This window comes from Furipterus horrens, unplaced genomic scaffold, assembly GCF_987537825.1.
Source record: "Furipterus horrens unplaced genomic scaffold, mFurHor1.1.pri manual_scaffold_2, whole genome shotgun sequence".
Classification (NCBI taxonomy): Eukaryota; Metazoa; Chordata; class Mammalia; order Chiroptera; family Furipteridae; genus Furipterus; species Furipterus horrens.
In genome coordinates this window covers 210244788-210267619 of record NW_028327172.1, presented here as the reverse complement: position 1 = coordinate 210267619, position 22832 = coordinate 210244788, and the positions used below count along the sequence as shown (strand labels likewise).

Here is a 22832-nt window from a genome sequence, read left to right as displayed (position 1 = left end):
TCGGTTTAATTATAATGAATTTAAAATTATGATTTTCAAATTATTAAGTTTTACTTGGGTGGGAAAAATCTCTTAAGTGAATACATACGAGGTTCTAGAATCGCAGAATCTATTTTTTAAAATAATTTTCTGAACTAAAATATACTCAGGAGATAAATAACTAAATTTGTTTCATGGGTCTGAGTTCTCTAGAATAAAAAATTGTAGCATTTATTTTATATATAAATGAAAAGCAAATTTATTTCTGATTTTATGGTCTTATTGTTTATATATTTTGGTATTTATACATAATGTAAATAATTTAATCAGTTCAGGATGAACTCTAACGTAACATAAATCTATGTAATGCAAATAAAAATTCAATTTAAAAATAGAAACCTATTTACAGGTCAAATTCTTCATTCAAAACAATTGAGAGCTCATTATTACATACACAAACATTTATTTGGGAAACCTAACCGTAATTTAACTATAAACCTAAACCTAACCCTAAACCTAATCCTAAATTCAACCCCAACACAAGCCTAACACTACACCTAAACTCAGCCCTCATCCTGACACTAACCCCACCCCAACCCTAACAAAAACAAAACAAAAAACACTTATTAGGGTAAATGAGTAACTACACGCTATAAAGAATATTCCTGAAATTACATCCTTGGTAGTTATATCAAGTGAAAACTATTACATTGTTCGTTAGTGATCACTCTAACAAGAAGCCCTTAAGGACAAGTATTTTCAAATGACACTTTCTCAACTGAGCCTCATCTTTACTGTCCAGGGTGTGTCCAGGGTGTACTAAGAGGAAAAGCTCCTCTGTCCAAGTCTTTGCACGAATAAAGGGTGGAAGTGTCAGCCATATAGGAGGTTCCCAGGGGCTGGCAGTTCTGTGGGCTGCAACTGATGTTTTTTCGGGTCTGTGCACCCCTGAAAATATTTCCAACGCAAAGCAGAGAGACAGGGACATCAGGAATTTAGATGGTCTCAATCCTAACTTGTTTTTTAGCATTAAGTGTGAATAAACAGATTCAAATTATTTATAGAGAGAGAGAGAGAAAGAGAGACAGAGACAAGCAGGGAGACAGAGGAGAGAGAGAGAGATGCCCCCATCCCTCATCTCGCAGAGAGAACACAAAAGAACCCTGGGTGGTCAAAAAGGGGGCATGAAATCAGCTCACACATTAACTTGGGTCTTGTTTACAAGCATATTGTTAAAGTCTATTATGTCGCTATTTTCAGCAGAAGTATGGCTTTGTTAAAAATTATCACTGCCCTGGAATAAGGGGCCATGCATCGGCCTTTGCTCGCTGTGGGGCTGTTTGGCTTGTTCAAGTTTCATTTTTAGTGTAACTAATATCGTAGACAATGAAGGAGACAAAGTCTATCTGCAGTAAAAAGTGTGTTTCCTTCCTTCCCCTCCACAAGGGCCCATTTCCTCCCCACAGGCGCCCGCTGCTACCAGGGTCGGGGCGGTCAGCTCACATAGGCGCAGCGCAAACGTCACCGAGGGTCTGAGTCTCCCTCCTTTTCTGTGGTTACCGTGACTGCCATGTTCCCCACGTGGTCTGCAGCCCGCTTTTTCCACTTCCCTCGCTTGGGGACTGTCCCATATCAGCAGGGGGGCGGGCTGCCCAGTCCTTTCCACAGGGTAGATTGCATTTCAATGCATGGACACCCCGAAGCATACAGCTCCTGAGGGCCGCACTTGAAGAACATTTCTTCTTGACTGTGCAGCTAGAAGTTCACCTGGTAGGGCTGCTTAAATTGCTCTGTATAATTTTAATTCTGCTTTCTGCTTACATTCCCAATTACGGTTGTTTAGCGCAACTTGAAAAATCTTCATCACGGTTACTGAGCAAATGCAATACTTAGAGAAACAGCCAGGAGGATGCTCACGGCCGATCCTCGTAGTCTCTGAGTCTCCTTGAGACCCAACATTATTCATGTCTAGGTACTTTTATTTCTGTGCTGAAATGACACGCTGGTTGAATGAATGAAGAAATGTGGAATTGATGGGAGACTCGGATGTTGGAAAATTTTAGATCTGGGTAACAGTTAATAAGCTTAGTAATCAATGTATGTAAAGACCCGTTGTTTCGGGAACTGGAGGTAGGACCCACCTTGATTCCAGGAAACTGTAAGCAGTTGCACCTTGTGCCTCGGGAGGACTGTGAGCAATCAGGATGGTACCTGGGCTATTGTAATCCAGGGTGAGAAGACCACGCCTAGGACACAAAGATGACCATCCAGGGCCCAAGGACCACCACCCAGGACACAGACAAAAGAATGCTGCAGCTTTTACCTGATTAACTTTTCCCCTGAGTTCCAAACCCCTTACCTACACTTTTCTTAACCTTATAAAAAAGGTCTGTTTATAATGGACCTTAAGACGGTCTGTTAGGGTACAAACTTGCCATCTTCTCAGATTGCCAACCATCTGAATAAAGCGCCATAAAGATTCAATCCCTGTCTCTGCTTATTGGGTCTGGTAGGTGACGGGCAGCGTGAATACTGGCCTCTCTGGTTTCAGAATGATGACCAAAGATCACAACCAGGGGCCACCGTCACCGAGCATATTCAGCAGCAGAGGAATCTGATTTGGACTCTTTAATGAAACATCATCATCCTAAAATATAAGCAGTGTGCTGCAGATCTGCTAGTCCATTGGAAAGTTTTTGGCTGCAGGACTATGGCAGAAACACCCTCAATTGCCATATGCGTTCCAGACTTCAAGAGAGGGCAGTAGCTTAATTGCGAAATTGAAGAAACTAGACATATTAATAGGAAGTTAATTCCATTCCACAATATTCTCCAATCCCCAAATTCAGGGACAGTACCCATGCTTCAAGATCCCTTTGGAGGTACAAATCAACTCGCAAATACTGGCTCTGCCTCCCTGCGGGCTGCCTCTGCAATAGCTATTTAAGAGAAGGGGCTGCTTTTCGGGAGGTAGGTGCCTCCCGCAGTCTAGGGATTATCAGAATGTCTTCAAGATGAAAAAACCCGGAAGGGTTGGCTTAGCTCTTGGGTTAGGGCAGCTTGACAACAATGCTAACTTGTGGTTACGGTGACACCTTTTTAGGTCATCCTGGGCAAGCATTTGTGTTCTATCCTTTCTGGTTTTTACTTTTTTTTTTTTTTTTTTTTTTTTGGCGGGGGGTGGCGGGGGGTTGTGGTTTTATTTTAAACTCAGGGGCTTAACAGGTAAACCATGAGACATTCCTCATCCACCAAAAACCCAGCCAGCCGCTGCGCAAGATTGTACTTGCCTTATAAACACACACGTCACCAGGAGGGAGATTGCGTAGGACTTCCTCAGGAAGGGCCCGTTCCTCTTCTGTCGCTGGTGCAACTCTCCGCCACACTTGTTACAGCATCGGCACAAACCAAAGCAAAACCCCACCAGAGGCATCAGAATGACGAAGAGCAGCCCCAGGGCAGCACAGATAATGATCCCGAGCTCATAGTGGATGACCTGCAAGCCAAACAAAGGGAACAGCACGTACTGTAACACCACACAAGCGGAACTCCCACGGCCCACAGTGCACACACCATTCATTCCCTTTCATCCGTTTGCCACCCGGCGTGTCTGCACGTGTGTGTGTGTGTGTGTGTGTGTGTGTGTGTGTGTGTAGATTTCCATTTTGAAGCCCCTCGGAACAGGAGGCAGAGGTTTGAGTGATGAGAACATGGGACCCAAGTGATTACTACCTCCTTTCAACTCCCAAGGAAACGGTCCAAATGCAGGGTCAAGCTGCACATGGTTTCATGTCCACCCTAGACATGGTCTGTTTATTTTTAAATAATAGATATTGGCAGAAGCACATGCATGATGAAGGCTCTACATATAGGGTGCTTTCACCAGAAAGACAGAACCAGGAGAAGTTATTAAGGATTCAAGGCCGTTTAGATTGGATCAATTAATGACAAGGTCCTAGGCAGTTATAAAAGAACATGGAATACATCAAAATTTAGAGAAAAGGCTCAGACTCTCTGAGTTAGACAGGGCCATTCAGTTTCCCCATGCACACACTGGGAATAATAATGCATACCTTGTGCAATCATTGTGAACATTGCAGATAATGTATGACTAGCACTAAGGTGCCAAGTAACGTACTGGGCACAGGGTAGACACTTAGCAAGGAGCAGCTGTCACATGGTGCCTGTGGCTCTGGGCTGGGCTGACTGTGTCTCAGATAGTACCTGGAATCCTAGAGTCCTAGCAATGGGCACAACCTCTAGATACAATCATATGACCGAAACATGTTTTCATAATCACTCTTGGCTTCATTCTGGGATAAATAAAAATTAATGCAACTGGGTGACAAAACTTGACCTCATTCCAGTTCATATGCAGTTAGGCACATTTCCATAAAGAAGACATTTTTAAAGAATGGCAGAAAATTACAGGTTGGCAGTTTGCCACTAACTGACCAGCTAGTTAGCAACAGATTCTGAGGCCAAGCTGAGCAAAGTAAAACAAAACACAACTGTGGGTCCTAGCACCAAATATGACGTTTTAGGAGAGAAGACAGAGGACCTGCTTTAAATCCCAGCAGGGGGCTTCCGGTTCCCTAAAACAAAAAATGTTACCTCATCAGCATGTTGCAAGGGACACGCCATGAAATGATTTAATGTGCAAACAACTAGCCACGTGCCCGACACACAGCAAATATTCAATCCGTAGCGGTTAACTCTGTGGGCAAACGCTCAAATATTAAGTCAGGGGCACGTGGCACTGGAATATCATCCACTTAGATACAAAAGTTACGATGCTAATAAGAAAAGAAGTGGCTAAATTTTGCTGCGCCCCCATCAAGTATGTGCTTCTGCTTAAACTAAGGTTCGCACACCCATGATCAGGAAGAGTCATTATTTGCGGGTGCTTTTAACACTCCCTTGAGGATTCACAGCATCGGCTCATTGAGAAACCAGCCTAGACACCCCAAACTCTTATTTATCCATTTTGCTATCATTTCTCAGCAAATATTCTAAATTATTTACTATTTTTCAAGGAATTTCAAAAATCCTTTCTGAATCTTAAGAAACACTGAACCCAAACCCAGGAGGAAAATTGTATTGAAATGCTTTAAATATACTCTGTTTAGCTCCAAACACAAATTTCATATTAGATACATAAGCTGTTCAGTGTTACTGACTAACTATGGTGGCAGACCGCATATGGACAAGAAATGTCATTTCAAGAGTTGACACCTGGCAGGACCTCACGGACGTCCTGAAACCCTGAGGCTTCTGCAGGGCTTCATGTCTTGCAAAGAGAAGATCAAAAATGTGCCGAGATGGGTCGCTTTTCTTCCATAAACTACCACCATTGAAAGGAGACTAAAGACAACACGGAAACAAAAGTGGAACAAATAACTTAAGGGCCATAACAGCAGACAGGACAGTGAAGGGTACAACGTTCTAGCAAAAGCGTCACATTTACAAGACTCACTGGCCTTAGGGAACGCAACGTGAAACAGCAGACGAGGAGTTTACCTTCAGAGCCAAGACCACGTTTTCTGGCTGCGGAAGCCAAAGCAGTTGAGGAGTTCGTGTGAGGCAGGGAAAGCATGCGTCGGGGAAACAGAAGCAGGTACGTGAGTGACCAGCCACGGAGAACATCAGGTTGGAGGAAGATCAACACAAGTCGGAAATACAAAACTGGGGTGTTTATCAGCAGAAGAGTGTTTTGAGGAGAACCAAGTTCTGGAACACACATTGGAATTCACATTCGGATTTCCTAAAAGGTGTTTAATCAGTTAAAGCCCGGGGAATGAGAACGGAAGGTACAAATGCTAAACACACTAGCCATGTGGTCTTCATGAAGCAGAGAAGCAGCGGTTGCTTAGAACCCCAGAGCCAAAGGCAACACCTTCCAAAGGGTCCTTTCTGAGATGGAAATCTGATGGCGTCATTGCCTTGCTTAACGGCATTCCACGAATCTCCACTATGTTTAATTCAGACTTAATGTGGTCCAATATTATTTAATTGTGGCTTCATGTCCCCATTCTTCCTGGCCATTGCCATCTCCAGAAAGCATCTGCTCCCTCCCTATCGTCACTCAGGGCTCCGTCCAGAACATTGTTCCCATTATGCTTCCCCTGATGAAACTCAGCATCCATAGTTGGATGTTCCTTCCTCCAGGAAGCCTGCCTTGATAGACCAGGTTTACTTTACAACACTCCTTCATGCTGCCTTGGAGTTCTATACTTGCCCTTTCACACCACTTAGGGTGACTGGCTGTACTATACGCTCTGGGTGACAGAGAACCCTGATGGTCACACCATTCTCTCCTGGTACCCAGTCCGGGAGCTGGCATACAGTAGTCACCTATTCAGAATCAGATAAACGGACGAGTTGAGGGAATAGGAGTCACTGTCTTAGACCAACAATTTCTAAACAGTGGTCCAGAGACACAGACTGTTCAGTGAGGAGGAAGGACAATCCTCCATGAAGTAGAAAAATTTGCTCAATTCCTAAGACTATCAGTTTGGAGGGGAGGGAGGTGAAATGTGTATGAAGGGAAATGAAGTCATTATGGTTGATTTAATGCATGTCTTTATGCAGCAAAATAAAATTAAGTGGCTCTATATAGTTCCTCAGATTACTTTATTGAAATAGTCTGGTCCAAGAAATCCAAGTTTGGAAGCTATCATTTTAGGTGTCAGATTTTCACAGATGTGAAAAAAAAATTTGTGATATTAATAACTTTTGAATGAGAAATCCAGAGTGTTGGCATGGGTAGTTCAGATACCTCTGCCCCCAGGGTCACAGGGGGCATGTTGAGTGACCGCGGCCCACCTTCCTGGGTGAGGGACCCACAGGCTTGATGTCTCCCAGACAAACGCACTCCCATGAGCACCTCACAGTGCACGTGAGAAACACTGACTTCAGGCTCCTCCCTCAAGGTGGGTGTCAGGAGATTCGGGGAAGAGCAGGCGTCTGTCTTTAAGGAGGTGGCCCTGCGTCATGGCTACGAGTAGGTAAGTCTGGGAAACCTGCTCTTGGCTCCCAGGGCTGACCATGCTCGGCTGCAGCCAGGGCAGAACAGCCTGCGAGCTGCACCAGTCGGCCGATAGTTTGTGTTTAATTTCTACCCCCCGTCAGCCTGGTCTGATACATTGGATAGGGTACCAACACCGCTCCACGGAGCCAGGTGCATGTCTACCTTCTCCCTGCCTGGGCTGGTGGTCACACAGGTACGAGCTTATTACCCGTGCCCTGCAGATGTTTGCATCCCGGATCCGCCACTGAGTGTCTGTGCTTCCCTGCTCCCATTAATCACCATCACCATCCCCCAGGGACCTTTTCAAAAATATCAATAAGCAATCAACCCTGACCAACTCCATCAGAATCTCTGGGGTCGGGTCTCAGCATTGGCACCATGCTGCTTGGAGCCTTGGTTACCTTAGCGACAGAAGGGGGATGCGCGCGGACCCTATTTTATACGTTTACTGCAAAGACAAGCTGAGAAACAGTGAGAAGCAACCTGTTTTGTGCATTATTCTGTCCTACGCGCTTTACACGGACTATTTAATGTACATTAAGTGGGTTAATACATGGAAGCACTCAGACCGGGGCCTGCCAGAGGAAGGCTTGATCAATAAGAAGTGATGATCATCAATGCATGTCAGCATTATTCTCGTCTCTGAGCCCCAGGGAGCCCCAGATGGTGATCTTGGTCAAGGGCTACCCCGCACTGCCCTCCACCAACATGACGCCAGAGTCCCCTGGAAGATACTCTCCCAGGCAGCCAGCCAGCGTGCGCGCTCTCGGAGGGCAGGAACTATGGAACTAACCCACCTTTCCCACGCACCCCGAACCCACCCGGCACAATGACCTGATGCGTAGTGCGTGCCAAACCGAAGTCCCACGACCGTTAACACTTAGGGAGGCCGTGAGAAGCAGCAGAAACAGGTCCCCAGCCCTGCACCTGCCCCATCAGGAAGCTTCAAGGAAGGGAAAGGGAGCGACTGAGGAAGGAAATGAATGAGGAAGACACCAACCGAGAGGCTGGAGGGGGGATGAGCCGTGACCACCTGTTCACTAACTCAGGAAGCCACCCCTACGCGGTGATGTGCAGAACAGAAGAGATGGCGGGTGGTGGCGGTTGCTGGGATACCGTCCTCTGAAAAGGTAGGCATGTGGGAGGCACTGATGGCTGACTGGGGGGAGCGATAGTTAGCCATCTACCTGACTTGCCCCGAACTATGCATTCTTTGGGGACAGGAAACGTGTTCTGTTATTGAATCAAGCGGCCATCACCTGACAAGCTACGCTAAGAAGCTCTCTCTGTAGAAACCCCACGTGAGCAGGAGAGGTGGGTGATGTTATGTGTTTTCCCCTTTGTTTATAGTCCGTCAGCACGTGGAGGACCCGGGAAGGGCTCACCCTTACTCTCTGATCCCCCGGGGGATGGATTCAGGAGCTCGGCGATATTGGCTGTGCTCGGCACGTCTCGTTTTTGAATCTTGAGCGCAGGGCTTGGCACACACCGGGCAGGCCCAACGCCCCCAAAACTGAGTGGTTAAGGAGGTGCCCATGTAATCTCTACCCTAACATCCATGCATGTCTCTCACCCCCCAGCCTGCTCTCCCCCAAATGCAAGTTCTTGGAGAAAAGGTCTGTGGCCCTCCTTGGCACTGCTCCTAGTGACACTCTAAATGTCAATTAAATAAAGACATTAAACAAAAGAGAGAAAATACTTTTTAAATGTCACAGAGGAGAAGGGGCTGCAGGATCACAATGTACTATTCCTAATTTTCAGCGTAAGTCTGGAAAGGAGGCAGTTCTGTGACTGCGGGTTATTTCCCTGGGACGAGGGGTCTGCACTGCTGACCTAGCTCCTGCTGGAGAAAAGTTACTTACTGCCAGAGCCCCGACTGGAAGGTCGCCCACTCAGCTGCCCCGGCTCCTCGCCCGCTGAGGCTCACCAGAAGATGAAACCCTGAGCTCAGGGCAGTGAGAGCTAAAAAGGCCCCCCAGGGCCACTCACCTAGACCCATCTTACCTGTGTGACTGCACTAATGAGAGAGCCAGTGGGCGCGGACAGTATAGCAGATGCCACTGGTGCTCACCCCGGTCCCTCAGACCTTAGCCATCCTGGTGTGCCTCTTCAGACTTCTAAGTCCCGGTACCTATAACTGCTCAAAGGCATTTTCTAGAACCATAAGTCAGACCCGCTGAGGGACTAACACTGTTCCCCACCCCCAAGCAGGCCTTCACCAGAACCTCTGCAGTCTCGGTGCTCAGACACCCCAGCTCCCTCACCCTCCCCATGGGCCAACTTGGATGCGGATGGCAATTCTAGCTGCCCCTGTGGCAGGGGGCATAATGGCACACCCCTTATAGGCTGCCCTCCTGCCCCTCCCCCATAGCACCTCCCACCTCCCCACCATCTTCTCCCGCATCTGCCAAACAAATGACTTGCCCTGGAATCCTGGCCTCAGGGTCTGCTCCCAGGGAATCTAACCTCACACGCCCAGCAGTTATCAGACGAGAACCTTCCCGAAGTTCCCAGGCTCCTTTGGTGCCTTTGCTTAACTAAATCTCTGTTCCTGGACATCTAGGACAGGATTCAGTTCATTCACACGAGCTCAGTTCTGTCTCCTCTCTCCACTCTGCCCATACTTCGATGGTTTTTTATCAGTTTGCAAAGGCACCTGATGTGGGAAGAAAAATCAGAAACCAAGGGGCAGCAATTTTACAGGAGCTCCAGCTCTGATACCAAGCCAACTAAGGACCTGTCCACCCAAGAATCCTGTCATGGAGAGTGGCAGCTCAACTCCAGCTGCTTTTACTGTTGTCTTGACAACCATTGCTGTACCAGGGAAGGAGAGAACAAAGTGCCTGACTCTGCAGGACTAAGAACCTGACACAGAGATTTAACTCCTTTTTATTTTCACAACATTCAATGCAACAAACATGTGTTTGCTTGTTTTGCGGGCAATCTACACTCATCATAAACCAAAATCAACGGAGCACATTCTCCTGTTTAGCGAGTCAACCATAGATGCCAACAGAGTGACTTAGCAATACCTTGGCATTAAGTAGAGACATGCCAGGTACTTTGAAATTTTCTGAAAATACTGTCCACTAATCACAGTGAGATGTTCAAGACCCTCCAGTGATCTGGCCCCAGTTCACCTTCCCTTCCTCTCCCTCCTCACCTGCCAGCTCTGTCCATGAGCTTCATTCTTTCACATCTTGTCCTCCCGGCTCATGTGCTTCCCAAAACCTGGAATGCCAGCAGGGCCACCTCCCCTGCTACTCCAGCCCTGCTCACCCTTTTCACAACAAGCCCTAAAGTCACCACCCCACCGGAGTCTGGTCATGATGAATTATTTTTTCTCTATGTTCCTCTGTATGTTACTTATAAATCTACTATTTCCTTCTTCTCCTTCTTGTTTAAATAATTAGACACTGTCTTGGCCATCTGGTTCTTAGCCTCTTGAGATCCCAGGCTGTCTTCCTCATCACCATCCCGTCTCCTATCCCAGGCACATGCACACACAGAGTGCTCAAAACACAGTGTTCAAATGGGAAGCTCCCTTTCGACAAACTATCTTTTTTTTAAAAAAAAGTATGTGCCCCTATTTCTAGGGATGTTCAAACGCTTCTACAATTGACCTTTAAACAACATGGGTCTGAACTGCACAAATCCACTCATACGCAGGTCTTTTTAAATAGATACGCACAGTACTGCCAATGTACTTTCTTTGTCACTTTCTTAATCATGTTTTTCTAGCTTACTGTATTGTAAGAATACAGTGTATAATACATATAACATACAAAATGTGTTAATTAACTGTTTCTGTTACCGATAAGGCCAACAGTAGACTATGTGGAAAAGAGCGAAGCTATAAATAGTCAAACTGTTAAATTACTAAAATCAAGCAGGTTGAGGTATGAGGAAATGATTCTATTCTTGTTTAAAACAGCCTGGGAACTTAAACTCTTGAACTTTCAAGTCCCGTGTTGATGCCTGGATATACATCAATCCCCTGACTAGCCCTGGAGGACTAAGGAGAGCCTGTGCACGTACCCAGACCACCAGATCATTTAGAGGATCTCCATCTCAGACCAACCCAGAGGCTATGAATGCAGGGCTGACCAGTCTCAAGAATGTGACTTATAACGATAAGTACTCTGAACTTTTCTGTCTTCTTTGGAAAACGTCTGGGTTTTGCCTAGCTGTGTTCCAGTGTCCACACTCTAAGACCCCTGAATAAATCTTTGTCATTTATTTCTAGCAAAGCTTCCAGACTCTTCCTGAGCTTGTTTAACAGCTATTAGTAACTAAAGTTTTAGGTAGTCAAAAAGTTTTACCTGCATTTTTGACTGCAAAGGGGTTGGCACCCAACCCCTACATTGTTCAAGGGTCAACTTGGCTTACGGAATTCTCCTTCCTTAGCTAAAAAAGCAGAATACTTTCTTAAAGGAAATTTTAGTTTTCAAATGTCATGCAACTTGAAAGATAAGTGTTTATTTAAACGTTCCTTTCGTAATTTTTGTTGTAGTTTAAATGAGATTTATAAGGTGTTTCAATATTCCATATAAATTCTTAATCAAAAAAGATTACTAAATTCACAGATTACGTAACTGGTTGTTTAAAGATTTATTTTCAAGTCAGTCAAAATTTGCTCATACTTAATAACAAATACATCAATAAAAATTACCTTCTCATAATCAGTTGAGAGGTCAAACTTCTTTTGTAATATTTTTCTTAAAATATCTGGAGAAAAAAGCCACAAAAAATAGCAAAATTACTTTTTTAGAAAAACGTACTATGTATATTTAAAAGATAAAGGTCTATATATACTCATAAATTATTGTACTTCTGTATGCTACTGTATTCTTAGACTGAAGGACAGATATTTTGACTTCCTGTTTTGCCAGTGGCAAAGTTAGAGGGCTGCCATTTTTAAGAGTTTTCAGTTTCTCACAATACAACTTAATATTTACCAGCAAACCACATACACTTCATTAAAAGTCACTGATAAAATATCACATTGAAATTGCTAATTCATCATTATATGGTACCACAAATACAATTTATTCTTTAATAATTGCACGTTTATATAATATCTTACCAGTGAAAGGAATCTTACCATGAACATAACCCAGGAGTTCTGAATTACAAGACATCCCTCCCATGTTGTCTCCAAACACTGCATAAAAACCCTAAATTTTCAGCTATACAAAATTGGGCTTATACATGCACGTTCATTTGGGGCATTTTCAAACTGTCACTGAGGTTAAGAGCCATCTCTTATTCTAGTTCATCAATCTAATAATAATATGCATAGCTGGCATCCAGACAGGGAGAGTGCATTGTCTAAATTTATTATGTAAATGTTAATTTTGTTCATTGCTGATAACTTTTTCTCCCAAAAGTATTTTAATTTTAGGTTTTTTTGTTGTAAAGTCTTTGTAAAAAAGTCAAGTTTTACGAGGTCTGTCCGGAAAAAGTTTAACCATTATTAATTTAACAGTAACAGTCTGTGCAACATCGATGTAACCTGGTAGCCAAAGAGAGTGAACTGGAATGCACATTCATGAACAATGACAACCTCACTGTACTAGTCAGTGGGGAAGGTAGACACCATTGAGTGAGCGTGAGTACTGTGTGTCCGTCATATTCAAAATGACTGAGTGTGTAGAACAACGGATCTGCATCAAATTTTGCATCAAGCTTGAACAGTCCTTCATGGAAACTATTCAGATGATTCAGAAGGCCACAGCTATGGGCACCTGGTGATTGGCAGCTTCATCACGACAACATGCCTGTTCCTGCATCATGTCTCATGCAGAGTTTTTTGGCAAAACATCAGATCACCCAGGTGACTCAGCCTCCCTACAGCCCATATCTGGCATCCTGTGACTTCTGGCTTTTCCCCAAACTAAAATCACCTTTGAAAGGGAAGAGATTTCAGAGCATTGATGAAATTCAGGAAAATATGATGGGGCAGCTGATGGTGATTGGGAGAACTGTGTGAGGTCCCAAGGTGCCTATTTTGAAGGGAACTGAGGTGGCGTTGTCCTATGCCCTTTCCAGTCCTTCAGCTTGTGGCACAGAACATGAATGTCAGCAGAACCCATGTGCTGCCTCATTTTCCTGGACCTGCTGCTTGGTCCCGCAGCCCCCATGCAGAGAGGCAGGACCGTGGGACCTGAGTTCTGGCCAGTGGCATGTGGACAGATGCGTGTCCACACCACTTCCAGGCCCGGCTTCTAAAACCTTCCACCGACCCTTCACGCTCATCCTCTTTACCCACTTCCCACCAGAATAGAGAGGATCCAGTGGGGAACTCTGAAGTCCAAGGCAGTGGTGGCACCATTAGACAGAGTGACCCCAAATGCGTAGACCTCTCTATTTTACCACTCTGACATTGGATGAACAGTAAGAGAGCAGCATTTTTTTTTTCACTGAAACTTGGGCTTGTTTGTCATAACAAATGGCATCAACTCCCTTTCACTAAAAGAGCTCTGGCCATTGAGACGCCCGTCATATTTCTGCTGCACGCACCCTCTACCTGGAGCCTGTCCTGCCGACTGTGGCCAAACAAAATTAACTCATTTTTCCCAGGAGAGGGTCTACGTATGCATATGTATATATCACAGCTGACAGAGACTTGGTGACGCCAATAGGGTCACCCTAAGGTAAACTGAGATTTTTAAAAAGTATCCTCTTAAAAGATTGAAATTCTATATTCCTACCCCAATGCATGCAAAGGCATTGGAACCCAGAAAAATCACCGCAAAATGCCACGCAGCATAACTCAAGTAAAACACTCTTTCCATCTGCTCTCATTCATGGGTCTCCAAAGCTTCAGTAGCCATTTGTAGGCCTGTCTTAAATGCCCATAAGCCTTTTGAAAGCTTCACCATCCATATGACTCTTCCCTACTCTACAAAATACATATTCATCACTAGTTTAAGCCACAGATTCAAGCATGTCTCTACTGCCAAAATATCAAAAGAAAATGCTCTCAGATTTCAGTGTTATTCTGGGAAATGTGCATCCCAAAAGGATTAAGACTAAACTGACTTGAGATCTCGGTACCCTTTCCAAGAGTCATGGGCACAGAACGGCACAGACGGGTGGGAAGCACCAGCTTCCAGATCCAGGCTGCTCTTTCTGAAGGAGAACAAAGATTTCAATCATGATGCAAAGTTTCTTGGTGAAAATATAAACATTTACGTGGTTTGCGTGTGGCCCCCAGCACTTTCTCCAGAGGTTCCAGATGGAAGGGATCTTACATTATAAACAGAGGTAATTCATGGCAGTAATCGGGTCTTCCTTCATCGGTCTAGGCTTACGGGGTTTTGTTTCTATGCTTTGGAAATTCCTGATTCAGGTTTCCAAAAGGAAAATTGTTTCTTGACAGGACTATATCTCATTAATTCAAACAAGTCTGGAAATTTCTGGTTATATGGCTAATTTGACTTAGTTTACCTTTTATCAAGAAAAATGTTTAAGGAGCAGACTTATTGCATGAAAATATTTAAATGTAACTGAATCAGCATAGTAGGTGTGACCAGTACTGATCGCTGAGAGCTTTGCTGAAAAAGAAAAAGCAGGGAATTATGCCTTAGACATTTTACCTTAAGACAAATTAATACATATCTGTTAGCCAGCATTTGATGAGAAGGATGTGTTTTGGGGTAGGAGTCCTCTGTCTAGAATAGAGGTGAGTTAGGACAGCACCTTTGATCAAAGAAAGCTCCTCAATTATTAAAGGCCAACTTGGGCCCACCAGCCCATCTCCTAGCCACCCGTTTAGGGCTGATGAAAATGGCATCGGCTGACAGGGTCACACCATCTATGCACAGCATGGGTATCACAGAGAAAGCATTTGGCGATTATAGCTTCTGCCTGAAGATACCAGAGGACCTGGTTTATTTGGTTCTCCAGGGATTGGAATGGGGCAGGGGCTAAGCTTTTCTCTAATAAAATACACCTCCCCCACCCTAATCCCCAGAACATTGGGATCTTTGTGTCAGTCAGGGTTCTCCAAAGAAACAGAACCAATAAGAGACTGATGGAGACCAGGCTAGAGCTGGAGATGAGAGAGACAGGCACACAGAAAGCTTTATTTTAAGGAATTGTGGGGAATGAAATCTTTAGGGCAGGCTGGCCAGTTGGAAACTCGGTAGAGGTTGATGCTACAGTCTTGAGGCAGAATATCTTCTTTCAGAAATCTCAGTTTTTTGTTCTTACGATCTTTCCACAAATTGGATGATGTCTGTTCACACTATTAAAAGCAATGTCCTTCACTTAAGAGTCAACTAATTATGGAGGTGTGAACCCCACCTACTAAATACTTCCACAGCAGCCCCTAGATTAGCGTTTCATTAAATCATTGAGAACGAAAGCCTGGCCAAGGGCCACAGAGAGCTAACCATGACTCTGCCTAAGCCGGTCCCGTTACCCGCAGAACAGGGATGCAGTGAGCATGTCGGGGCAGAGCGCGTCTGAGCACAAGCAGCCCTGCTCCCCGTAATCACACAGACTCACCACCATCAATGTCCACTCCTGACAGCCCGAGCCCCTGCCGAGCAAAGGGCCACATTAGCGGCCTGATTGGTGCAAGGCCAGGGACCACACACAGTCTCTGAGGACAACTAATCTGGAATGATGACCCTTAACCACCACCCAAGAGTGACTTGTGTTTGGTGTGCGCTGCATTAAAAGGCAGGCACATAAATGTGTTTTGAAAGGATTTCCATTGAAAAATGACCGCACTAAATTAGTTTGTCACTTGAAAGGTGGAGTGTCCCTTCTCTGAAGGATGCGTACCGCAAGCCTGTCTTCCAGCAGCTGCTCCGTTGGGTGCATTCGCTGACCTTTGCCAGGGGCTCACGTTTTCCTGGGGCAGATGGAGGTGAGGCTGAGCACAAAGAAGTGATTTAGGGGACCCAAGTGATGTGACGGCCTTGGGTCCTAGAGTCCACTGAGTCCCCCAAGGACTGGCTGCGGTGAGCCTGTCTGCATTTAGTACTTGAGTGACAGGCATTTCTCATGAGCACTTCACACAACAACCATCCTGTACTCTTCGGTTTCTGGGAGCCCTTCATCCTGCAGTTCAAAGCCTCCGTCAACAAGACTGAACAAGAGTCATGGTTTGGTTTCTTTTTAATCATCAAATTGATGCTTCAGACCTTAGAAGCCAAGCTGAGTTCGTTAGAACTTCCCAGAAGTTATTCCCCTTGCCTCCAAGTATACAATCGAGTATTCTGGAGGGCAGGCAAACCCCTTTCTTTTATTAAAAAGGCAAGCCAGGCCCCCTTGAAGTGCTTTATTCCTTCGTGACAGCTGTCAGCACGTGACTGCATGGGCCTCCTGTGATTGACCAGAGCCGCTTCTCCCTGAAAGGCTGACGCACTGGTGCACACAGGCCTGAACCAGAATCAATCGCAGCCCTGACACTCTCACCAAGGAAAACGCTCGGGGAAAGCGCCGCACGGGAAGCTTTCCTTGTGAAAACATCTGGGACCAGTCTGGTCCTCATAGCTTTCTCCTGGCCACATGTGCACACCAATCTGTGCGCTGGGGTTTTATTTTACCTTTGCAGCGGGCAGCCGAGCATGTTTGTGGCCCAGCTTGTCCTTAAATCATTTCAGATTCTTTCAGAAGAAGCAGGTGCTCAGGTTGCACAAGACGGAGACCTCTGGGGTCTCATGGAGCTCAGAATCCTGGACACAGACAGCTGGGAGTCCTCCCTGAGGGCGCAGGGCCAAAGGGTCTCCCTAGTGATGGGAAGGGCTGGGAAGAGGACTTGGGACCTCGGACAAGTCAGGCAGCTGCATTATCACCACTGGCGAATCCAGGGAGTGGGCAGGGAACTCAGCAAAACATCTGTGGATTGCTGTGGTATTTGGTTTCCTCCCCTAAAACATTCCTGGAAAGCAAATTATGTTTATAGCCGTTGTCTCAGCTGGAAAGTTTGCCTGGAGGATCTCTGAAAGGAATGTGGTTTGAATCACATTTTTTTGGGCCCATCCCGAGATTCACATGCTCTCACACACACAGTACTGTGAGAACGGGAATCAATGAAACTCTATTCTGTTCTTTGTGGGACAGAAGGTTCAGCTATTGACAGTCGCCTCCCCACAACAGGGTACAGAAGGTGGGAGCAGAGGGAAGGGGTACTTTCCTTTCTGGGTATACTTTAACTTCCCTTTTAATTTTTAAAAGAACACTTAAAGCTTTTTAAAGAGGAAAGGAACTCTTATTGACATACTTTTCTATATCTTTCCCTCCCAAAAACATAATTCTTAACATTATCAAGTTAGAATTTTCACTTCCTAGAACTGTAAATCAGATTTTATAGTATCTTGTATAGGATAAAAATAAAAAAAAACCTTAAAAGAAATGAGACTGAAATTTGTAAAACTTTAGAGATTTCCCAACAAAAGATCATTAGAAAAGAAATAATTAAATATTCAAGATCTGGAAAAGCCCAGTTTTGTCCCACAAAACATTCAGTTCAGGCAAAATAGCTTCCCTCTAGCATTTTGTTAACAATGCACCAGGGCCGCTGTGGCTGTGCCGGTGTCCGTGTGTCTGTCCACCCCTCCCGCTGGGCCAGCTGAGCTGTAGGCTCTCCCAGAGTTTCTCCAGTTCATTCCCAAACTGCTTTCTGCTAGTTGTATTTGTTGATGTGATTACACCGTTTACTCAAATACTATGCAAACAGATGAAATGTGACTACAAAAGGCGAAAGTTGTTGTTTATATACATTCTACATGGGATGTTTTTAAAAACTCAGTAAAGAGGCGTTGTTTTAAAAAGAAAAAAGAGAGTTGGATTCAATGTACAGGAGGCAACTCAAAAAACTCAGAGAGAAAACAAGGAAAAACTAGAAAAAAAAAAAATCAGCCTCAGCGGACACCACAAATTCTTGTTACGTGAATAAACCCCAAACTGGAAACCATGGAAGTTGTGTTGCTGGGGCAATCCTATCAGGAGAGTCACACTCGCCAATATTAAGAATGTTCACTGGGGAATTAGGAGATAAAAATCTGCAAAACAACATTCCTCCCAGCAGCAAGGCGAACTGGCCAGAGAGCAAGTGATGTTATCGCTTTTCCTGGGCCCACCCAAGAGCGGAGATTGTAAAGCAATTAATTCCAGAGAGTGCCAGGGAGGAAAGAAGAAATCACTGACAATGTTCACGAGCTCTTAGAGGCCAACTGTGGGCTAACATGTCCACGTGGAAGGTCTGGGAGGCCTGGAAACCGTAAGCTCACCTTTGCTTGCAAGCCTCCACTGGGTACAAGTAAGAGAGATGGGGGCAGGGAGGTGCCTGGAGAAAGTCCCCGGGGGGGCAAGGATACGAAGGAGGTGATGGGCTGCAGCTGAGAGACGGGCACGGAGCCCCCTTCTAGGTCCTTAGACCTTGTTCTCAGATGAAGCAAAAGCCATAAGGCACTGAGAGAGAGGCAGCGGACCCTCTGGGCCCCAGAGCCAAGGCAAAGCTCTACAGCGTCTAAGGTGGGCATGAGGTTGCAAACCCTCCTGCCCGAAGGACACAGGGAAAGACCCATTGCTGCTGGGGGACAGGGTGGAAGCAAAACCCTTCTGCTTCTGGGGAAGGAAAATAGTCATAGGCATGCCGCCATTATAAACGGGGCAGAAAACTCTCTACCCGTAAGACCAAGACAGATTCCACGCAAGAGGGTGGCTGCCTTGGGGAGGAAGTGTAGAAGTGTAAGAACACTAAGAAAGCCGCCTCTTCTCCCAGACCCTGTGCTGGGTGCTAAGGACACAGAGAAGAAAAGGTGCAATCCATGCTGTTAACAGGCTCAGAGTCTACTGGGAAGACAGATACATAAATAAGATGAAGCAGGTGTGCTCTGCGGGAAGATGTGGCCATGCGAGGTTCAGCCTCAGCGAGCTAGGCTGGGGGTGTTGGGAGGAGCCAGGAAAGACTTACCAGGGCAAGTGATCTTTGAGCCATCTGAAAAGGGGAGTAGAAATGTATCCAACTATTAAGTGAGAGGAAGAAACTTCAGGAAAAGGGAACATGGGCATGAGATAGCATGACTGGTTAAAGGAGCTACAAATAATTGGCGTGGCTTAAATAAAATATCCAAGTTGGGAGATGAGGAAAGAGAGACAGCAATGAGCCTAGTGGCTAAGAGCAGAGAATTTCAGCCCTGCCGTTTAATGGCTGTGTGGCCTTTCACGGGTTGTTTACCCATTCTGTGCCTCAGTTTCCTCATCCGTAAATGTTAAGCTTGAGTCTTGGAGGGTCATTAATGAATGATTAGCTCTGAGCTCCCCAAAAGCTATAAATATCCATCATTCTGAGAAATAAAGGTGTACCTCCTGCGTGCCAAGTCCTCACTTGAGCCCCGAATGATCTGATTTTATACCCTAGGATACTGAGTAGGGAGACATTGGCCTGGCCATGGGTCAAGTGGGATGTAAGGCCTCATGGTATGTGCTTTGGGAGTGCAGACTCCAGACAAGGTCCCGCCTCGCTGTGATCAATAGCAGACCCACACTGGCTGACGGGACCATGTGGTCAAAGCCCGGGGTTTTCTTTGGTTACAAAATGATTTTTCTCAAAGCCACACAAGCAGAGGGATCCGACTCCTGACCCCAGTTTAGTGAACCCAGCATTTTAAGTCTTCCATTTATTCCTTGTGGAAGAGATAACAGCGGAGTTAGAAACTGAGAATGAGACTGGAACTGGAAAGAGCCCAGTGGCCCCAAAAGCCAGCATCCCAAACCCAATACAAATAGGACATATGCTTGTTGGCTTTGAATCCCTCCCGCGTAAACCCCAAAGGAAGAAAGAAGGAATGAAATGCCCAAGGGCCATCTTCTGTCCATTTAAACACAAAGCAACCCAACTTCTGTTGCATCTATAACTACGCCTGCTGATTAGCGCCAGGATCAGACACCTGCAGCCAGGTGGCAATTGAAAGGAACGTTTTATGATGGCTGAGCCTCCGCACTTAGAAGGCGGGACTTAATAAGCCTCCGCAGCAACAGAAGATGCACACGGCCTTCCTCCCCAGTCGTTTCTACAGCCGTCTGTATAAACATACATTCACTGCCCTCCCACAGAATCCACACCCTTGAGCTCTGTTCAGGCCACTCACAAAGCCCCCAATGAATCCTCGAGACACACCCGACTATGTGGGTTTCCCCAACTCCTGTAACATGCTGGTACCAGAACACTCACTGAAGCAGCAGAAAGCCCTCTGATGAATGAAAAAGAAATAACAGAACATTAGCGTTTTATACCCACCCTAGTGATGGTTTATTAAGACAAGAATAATCTGTGGATGCTAACAGCCCTAGGCAAATGATTGCTGGGAAACAGGATAGGATATGGAAAAATCTGGAAGACACCACCTTAACTAAATTATCAAACTTAATTTCACCAGTAGTGGGACAAAATGACAACAATAACCTCCTGATGTGATCCACTGAGCAGGATCAGCATTTGTGTAGTATCCCTGGCAAAATATCTGATTTGAATTTAATCATGAAAAATTAAGATAAGTTCAAAACTGGGAGATATTTTGGGGGGAAAGGGCTAGGGAACTGTTCTAGATTAGAGGGAACAACATCAACACAGCTAAAGCAGGATTCTTGGCTGAGTACTGGATCTAGGGAATGGGGAGTATGAATGTTAATAGGAAATTTTGAGAAATAGAAATGTAAGCGCTATATATTAAATAAAAGTGCTATCCTACTGTTCAGTTTTCTGAATATCATCCTTGCATGTGCTTATGTAGGAAAATGACTTACTCTTCTGGGCTGCGTGCTGAAGTATTCAGTGGGAGACCAAATATTAACAATTGGTGCATCTAGGGAAAGGACATACGGGTGTTCCTTTGTACTGTTCATGTAACAGTTCTAAAGATCTAAAATTATTCAAAATAAATACCCAGAAGGTAAAAAGTTCCCAGATTTCTCCCCACCTTTCTCTAGAAACTTTTCCAAACTATTTTAACCGAACTTGACCTCCGATACCCAGTTAGCCAGTTAACCTACTGTCCTTATTCAGGTCAAAACTTTTGAACTCAGTTTTATGGACTCACAATGTTTTGTGGTTTCTTCCTTCTTTACTGGGATTCTAATTCAAGGGAAGAAAGAAATCAGTACAACACCTAACTAGGGAAATGTGGATATTAACCTGAATAATTAAAGTTAATAGTAAAAAATTAGATTTTGTATTCATTTTGGTAGGTTGGTAATGATATTGTAGCTAGTAAGAAATATCCATATTCTTTAGAAATTCACATTGAGGTGGAAGGTGAAATGATATTATGCCCGAGTTTCCTTTAAATGTTCAGACCAAAAAAATTTCAAGGAAAAAAAAAAAAAAAGAAGAAGAAGAGGACAGATGAAACAAGAAAACATCAGATAATTTTTTTTCATCTGAGCAACTCGTATCGGCAGCCGTCCGTCTCGAGAGACGATGGTGTAGCTTCTTAAGAGTCTATCTGCACCGCCGAGAATGGCTGTGCAGTCCGACTCGGGAGTGACACGGTATCTGTCTCCTCCCGTGTTGAATCGACATCTTGCGATGACGCTGGAGTGTCCTCTCCAGTGAAGCTGAAGCTACAGAGCCTGGGCAGGGTGGTATGGAGGGTCTGCTGTTGCCCATGCAGCAGACCCCCCCTCTCTTCGCAGCTGAAGGGTCCACGGGAAAGACAGAGTCAATACAGCTTGGCTTCAGGTGCGCCGCAGGAGTTGCCGGTGTTGACTACAACGTCAAACCGCCTTAGGGACTCCGGCTCTGGATTTTCTGTCAGGGTTTACTCCCTTAGCCTTTCCCCTGAAGAGGTATGCCGCAAGGCAGCGGAGGTTTTTTGGAATCAGAGTTTTCCTTCTCTGATGTGCCCTGACTGGAAGATCGAACCAGCGACACTTAGCTCGCAGGCCGACGCTCAATCCACTGAGCCAAACCAGCCAGGGTTAGCCAAACCATCTGGGCAACTGATACATAGTGATTCACTGTATTATTTTTTCCAGTTTGGGATATGTTTAAATTTTTTTTATTGTAAACAATTTTTAGGAAATATTATTTCCCTAGCATTCTGCCACCTAGTTCTGATCCTCATCACATCTAACCTGCTTTTAATGGCGTCACCCACTAATTTATTTATTTGGCCACTCGTCTCTCTTCTTCTACTCCACCCCATTGTATTCAGTACTGTCAGATTAATGACCCTACAACCCCCTTTATGTCACCTCTACTGATTATCTTTCAATCAAAGCAAGCCTTGGCTTTGGAGTCAGGGTGACCAAATATATATCTTGAGTTGCCCAGAGAGTCCAGGTTGCCCGGAGAGGCCTGTTCTTCTGGCCTGATGATTGCCAACGTTCCTTTTATTCTTAATATGTCCCGTTTAGTTGAAAAATGAAATGGTCACCTTAAATCAGGCAATCCTAAGTTCAGATTCCAAATCTGATACTTGGAAATCTATTTAACATCCTTGGGCTTCGATTTTCTCACCTATGCAATGAAGGTAATAATATCCATCATTAAGAAATAATATGTGAAAAGCCTTGAACAGGTGCCCAGACCCACACGGGACAATAAATAGGCAGTTGCTATAATGCTTGCTATCTTCCTCTAAGCAAGACCCCTCCGATCCAGCCAGATCTCTTCCCTGGTCCTCCAGACAAAACCTGACTTGATCATGACCCCTCTGAGACTTGCTCATGCTACTCTCCCACCCACCAAAACCCTCACTCTATCCTTCTAAGTAAACACTTGAGGTCCTCAGCTGACTTCCCTCCCGCTAAACCCTTAGAGCCTGTCACTCATGCATCACATTTAATAATTGTCTGGCTT

At 45.1% G+C, this 22832-nt stretch overlaps 1 protein-coding gene across 1 annotated transcript in view; it reads right to left on the bottom strand.

Moving 5' to 3' along the window:
• Positions 1–22832, bottom strand: part of PROM1 (prominin 1) — a 92856-nt gene that overhangs the window by 44532 nt on the left and 25492 nt on the right. Inside the window, exons 3-4 of the mRNA XM_090267054.1 lie at positions 11682–11737; positions 3270–3475 (exon numbers count right to left, since the gene is read on the bottom strand). Coding sequence (XP_090123180.1) covers positions 3270–3475; positions 11682–11737 — 262 coding nt within the window. The remainder of the gene's footprint in view (positions 1–3269; positions 3476–11681; positions 11738–22832) is intronic.